General features: G+C 50.6%; 1 protein-coding gene across 1 annotated transcript in view; it reads right to left on the minus strand.

Moving 5' to 3' along the window:
- The window catches only part of SH3RF2 (SH3 domain containing ring finger 2), a 48,381-nt gene extending 46,520 nt beyond the window's left edge, over window positions 1–1,861 (minus strand). The window contains exon 1 of the mRNA XM_087754103.1: window positions 1,282–1,861. Coding sequence (XP_087610229.1) covers window positions 1,282–1,653 — 372 coding nt within the window. The 5' untranslated portion in view covers window positions 1,654–1,861. The remainder of the gene's footprint in view (window positions 1–1,281) is intronic.
- Between the last annotated feature and the right edge of the window lie 4,139 nt (window positions 1,862–6,000).

Here is a 6,000-nt window from a genome sequence, read left to right on the forward strand (position 1 = left end):
AGCATATTTTCTGGCCACAGAGATGCACGCAGAAGCAGATGGCCTCTTCCAGGCCAGCTTTCCTGCATCGCTCACCTGGCCCAGGCACTGCCTCTGTGCACGGGCAGGCATGCCTGCCTGCCTGGCTGATAAGCTGTGGGCCAGAAAAGGCTCCCAGGAAAGGGACTCACTCCCAGGGCCACACTACCGCTGTTTCCAGTGGGAAAACCTCAGAGGGGAGCTCCTGAGAGAGATCCAGTGTTATGTGTGATCCATCCAAGATGACTTATCAACACCACAGGGATTCCCTGGGATATGCACGCCAGCTTGTACCCACAGGACATAGGGGGTACTCTACAGCTCCACAGCAATACCCGCACGCATGTACCTCTACAGCACGCAGGTGAGAAAACCTGTCCTATGTCTGCCTGGAAGCTTATAGCTCTGCAATTCTGAAAAATGCTCTGAGATTTAACAGCCATTTGAGTCCAGCTTTGGAATGTTGTGGAAAGGTTTGTAGAGACATTGTAAAGAAGAACAGTTCAGGCGGGAGAAATGGAAATCCAGGAATATAACGCAGGAAAGGTGAAGCCACACGCCAGTCTCTACCCCAAATTAAACCTGAGCCAAGCTGCTTTAACAGGTCTAATATCACGTCTTCATTATTCAAGAAAAGCTTTTGTAGTGTTAAAGAAAATGACAGAAATAACTTAGAATTTTTAAATTAGCCTTGTAAATCATCCCTAGATAAAGTTAGTAAGTAAGTCGAGTTTAATGTTTTTCATCAGTGAACCTCAAAGTATTTTGCCAGGGACTTAAGCATCATTACACACTCTCCTTCCTTTTCAACGACTGGGGAAACTGAGGTGCAGCAATGGGAAATACCTTTGTTGACCTCTGAGAGTTACAGCTTTGCAATTACTGATTTAATTGCTATCAGTCAAAAATCAGTATATTCCCCAAAATTTGAAGTGCCTGAAATGCGCCCCCCCCCCCAAAAAAAAAAAAAAAAGTCAGGAAGCACCTGAAAACTCCTGGGGAGAACAGCGGCTGTGAAGTTTTTGTAAGGAGAAGGGCAAGCTGGTTTTGTCTGAGCCTGAGAGTCAACACAGTTATTGTTGTGGTGAACTCGAAATAGTCAAATATCACAAGGAAATAGCAGCCAAATTTGCAAACAAAACGATCTCTCTTACTTCAGACATTTCTGCAACACTGCTAACAGGAAAGTTTCACAGCTCTTGGCACACAAGAATAAAGCTTTCTGTGCTGACGGACAGAGTAAAGAACGTGGACCCTCCTTACCCCTTCCATGTGGATCCTGGGATTTGTCGCCAGCCGGTGCTGATGAAGTTGCAGCCCCCTGGGGACTCTCCTGATGGAGGCAGGGGAGGACAGGACCCCCGACCTCTGGATCGAGCCAAACCTGGTAACGTTTGGTCCACACCTGACTCCATCCAGGAGGCGAATGAGGAGCAGGTTGGAGGGCAGCTGCTCGATGCTGCAGAGGACAAGGGTCCTGCACTCGGGGCACCTGAGCTCCTTCTGGGATTTCAGGATCCTCTGCAGACAGGGCTTGCAGAAAGTGTGCTGGCAAGGTAGTACCTTCGCTGTGGCATCGAGCTTTTCAAAGCACACGGGACACTCCAACAGGTCAAGGAGAGCTAAATCATCCATCTTCAGTGCAGAGCTCTGTCACGAGCGGAGCTGGAGCCATCCACACGCCACATCCACTGGAGCGGGCTGAGACGCCTTCCTGTGCCCGTGAGAACCGCACCAAAATCCTGGGCTCAGACAGCTATCCTGCACGGAGGGAGAGGGAGGAGGGAAAAAGAGCAGAACTTGACTGCTGGAGTATGTAATACATCCCACCTACATTGCAAAGCAGTGCCTCACCAGCCAATTTGCAAATGTATACTTTGCGCTCACATCCAAGTTTGAAGTGAGTCACTTGTGACTCAGTACGAGCAAGGGGACGGCGTTCAGGCTGACGCCAGAGGCAGGAGCCCCAGGTCCTGCTCGCTGGGCAGACAGATCCCGTAGCTCGAACGGGGCAAGTTGACTCCTCTCTGCCTGCCAGGGCAGCGCCGGCTGCAGGACAGGCATGCTCAGCCTTACGCTGTAAACAAGGCTGTCTTTAATGCCCCCCGGTCTGCGGATCATAACTGACACGACAGTAAAAAATTTACCAGCTCAGGAGATAAGAGTCCCTGATAAACATCAGACTGGACCTGTTTATGCTCGGCTCTGGCTGAAAGCAGCCACTCGCTGCACACATCCCTTGCACACCTACACGCCGCCTCGTTTTTCAGATCGGTCCCAATTAAGCTTGCTCCCTACCCGTTTTGACAGCAATTCTATAAAAAGTGCTTCAAACACAAACACTCTCTGGAGGTACCTGGCAGAGACGTGAGGCGCTCCACAGTGCCATCCTCGCCCGGTTTGGCTGCCTCAGCTCTCTGAAGCAACCCAAGATGATTATTCCTCCCACAGCCTGAAGTCACTCAACCTGTTCAGCTCCCCCGGTGCTGCACGCTGGTTGAGACTGAAGCGCACACCACATTGGGATTCAAGTCTGGGCTTGTGGCAGCTGCACGGCCCCGCAGCGCAGATGGGATGCCCTGCGCCCGCCGCGTGCCAGAGGGGCTGAAGGGGAGCCTTCGTGTGGGAGCTGGTGCGGCGGCTGCTGGGGTGGGCAGCGCGTGCCAGACCCGACCCAGCCTCAGTTTTCTGTACCCAGAGCTCAAAATGGGGAGCGAGCGCTCCAGCCGCTCATTCCTACAGATGCTCGACTCAACAGCAACTGCTCCGTGGGACAAGAGGGAAAAGCTGACAAGCATGTGTTTGTTAGCAGGGCCAGGGCTGACTCCCCATGCAGCTCTCAGCGCTGTCACCACTGGCTCCAGCAGCTCCCGGCTGTTCCCGCTCCCGGGCTGGTGAGGCAGTGGGTTCTGTGCTGGGGTGAGACTGCCACAACTGGGTGGCGAGCGCGTCCAGCTCCTGCCACTGCTCCCCATGGGAAGCGTGCCCATGCGCTGCAGTGTGACCCAAGCCCAACAACAGCAGTGTGTGGTTTGGCACAGGCACCTTCTCACCCCCGTGAGGCACTGGATGTGGCACTGGAAGGCTGGGGACATTTCACGGTAGCTGTAATTTGCATTCACTTTATCAGCTGAATTCCTGTCTCGAGGTCTGCCTTGCTCGCACATACTGATGTGCTGCCTAACGAGAGCAGTAGATGTAGCAAAGATTCAGGATATTTTTCCTTACAACCCCTGCCATATCTCAGCCATGTCTTACAACCTACAAGTAGTACAAATAGTAGAGGAGTAGACTGTAAATCTGAAGGAACGATTTCTACTCGGTCCTCTCACAGATAATGCCATCAGACTGGACATACCTCCCTTCCCTTTTCTCAGGAGGACTCGTTCAGAAGCACGGACTGGAAATGGTTAACATGGTTTTTTTCAAAAGTTCTTCCTCCCAGATCATGATTTTGTCAAAACAAAGTTTTTTCTTTTTCTTTTTTTTTTTTTTTTTAAATGGTGGCCATTTGGCTAAATTAAAATGTTGACAAACATCTTCAGGATAATGCAAGAAACCAATGACCTCACTCTGTTTCATCTCAAGTTTCCTTTTACTTTGGTATTTCTTTGTAGTCTGTCATATGTTGATTTGTGCTTGGCTGACTGAGTGCACACTTTTTAATGAATGATGTTGCAAATAACATCATCTCATCTGCTGGTGTTTTTAAATGCAATGCATGACATAAACTATATTGAAAACAAAGGTTTTGAAAGTTGTTTTTCTTTTTTACATATTCTTCCGTATTTGTGCTTTGTGATTAACACTCATATTGTGTTTTCATCTGATTAGAAAGGAAACAGAATTATGAAATATCTTGCAGTGGGCAAGCGGTGGAAATGAAGTTGACGGGCTGGTTTTGTGCACGCCAGTTAATGCTAATCTCCGATCAAATCTGTTTTGTGAGTACTTCTGCAATTTTTCCTAAACTTTAAGGCCAGTCTGCTTTAGTTGTACTATCAAAACAACGGGTGGGACTGAAACTCTGCCGGGGACAAGCTCATGCATTTTGCAGCGCATTCCCAAAGGGCAATCAGCAGCTGCTGCCCGAGCGCCCGGCCGCCTCGTGGGGCACCTCGGGAGGGCCCAGGCCGGGGGACCCCGTGGTGCTGAGCGCACTCAGGGGGCTCGGGGGGATCCGGGGGGTCCGGAGAGCACTGCGCTTGCAGGGTGGTCCGTCCAAGGCAGCAGTTACTCTCTGGGCTCCCGGAGGGGCTGGGTCTTACCCTTCTTTGGTGAAAAGCGTGGCTGTGGGAAGCATGCCACGCTGTTCATCTCTTGAGAATGCCACCAGGTGCTAAAGCTCTGGGCAACCTTTCCCCCTGAAGCTGACAGCGATGCCAGCCCCTCTTCTGCCTGTGTGGGGCACGCAGGCTGCGGATCGCTGAGGCAGGGACAGGGGCTTTTTCCAACCAGGAGTTTCTAAATTGCCTGGTACAGCAAAGCCAGGCTCTGATCTTGATTGCAGTCTCTGGGTTCTGCTGCAATATAAAAGCTGATGATGCTAACACTTAGCATTTATATAACACTTTAAATCTTCAAAGCACTTTCCAAATGCTAATTCATCTGTGGAATGCCCCTTGGGCTAAGCATCACCCTCACTTTACATGGAGAAAACCAGGAGATGAGGCCACACAGCATATCAATGTCCAATTTGGGATCAGGGTGTGAGGCTTTCCTGGTTTTCCACTTAACACTCAGACCATCCCATTGAACTTTATTATCTGCCACTGCCTCTCCCTTGCAATGCGTCTGGTAATTGGGGCTAAAAAATAAAGGCAGAGCTAGAAAGCTGCTAGTCCTTCCCTTTCATTTAAAAAGTCTCTGTTTGATGCTGATGTCGTAATTAACTCCAGGCTGGATGCAGCGGGGTGCCTGGTCTGGCGGACGCTGCTCCTCGGGCAGCAGGCAGCACTGTCGCTGCAGAGGGCTCCTGCCCAGGCATGGCCGCGTGTCCCCTGCTGCCACCCTGGTCCCGCTTGTCGGCAGGAGCCCTCTTTGGCTTACCAGTGGAGGGATGCCTTGTACTGAAGGGATGAAACCGCTCAAATATGTATTGCTAGAGTCTTTTAATCACAGTGTTTTATCATGAAGCTGGAAATCGGGAAACAACGTTGTGAGCAGAAATAGTTGTTCTGCTCTGATGTGCCTGTCCTCGATTTGGTACCGAGTGGCTGCGCACAGGGGTCTCCACAGGGAGCTGCATCCTTTGGCTTCCTCCTCCTCCAAAGTTGACTCAGAAAAGAGCTCAAAGGGATCCCAAACCAAAGAGCAAATACACTTTGCCCCATCATCCTGCAGGAGCTGTGCTGTCCAGCGAGTGCTTCTGTGCACCCGCACAACGTTAATGCCAGGGCCAGGCTGAGCGTGCCCAGCCTTGCAGGAACTCGTCCGAGAGCTCCTCTGAGGAGAAGGCTTGCTGTTTTCAGTGCACAATGCACGACCGGCCATGAACCCTGTCCCTCCTGAGAGCACGGAGGGTTTACGGCGGCGTTTCTTGCTGCTGACAGTTGATGGTTAGCGAGATGTGCCATGGCGAGAAGCGTGAGGTTTGTTTTCTGCAGGCTGTCATGGCAAGTGCCTTGTGAGAGCCTCAGTCTCTCCCACCACCGCACTCCAAACCTTTCTCCGCTTGGTTTCTCTGGGAGAAAATCGGACAGATTTCTGTGTTTACCTGAGTGCATGCAGCTCCTCCTCCCGCTTTGACCATCAGCTCGTGGCTGTGAGTTTCCAATGCATAAAGACACTGGTGAAAAAAGTATTGCCTTTTACCAGCTTTGAATTTCACACATTTTAACATTGTTGGCTATTGCCAGTTCTGGTGGTTATGAGACACTAACGTATAAACAAGCTTTGCATTTAATACCTTTAGATCACAAAGAACTCCATGAAGTTGGATATAATTACTCCTGTTTAAAGAGGGGGAAAACCAGGGGTGGG

Source organism: Nipponia nippon, unplaced genomic scaffold (genome assembly GCF_047370975.1).
Source record: "Nipponia nippon isolate SJK-2023a ecotype South Korea unplaced genomic scaffold, ASM4737097v1 scaffold_17, whole genome shotgun sequence".
Taxonomy (NCBI): Eukaryota; Metazoa; Chordata; class Aves; order Pelecaniformes; family Threskiornithidae; genus Nipponia; species Nipponia nippon.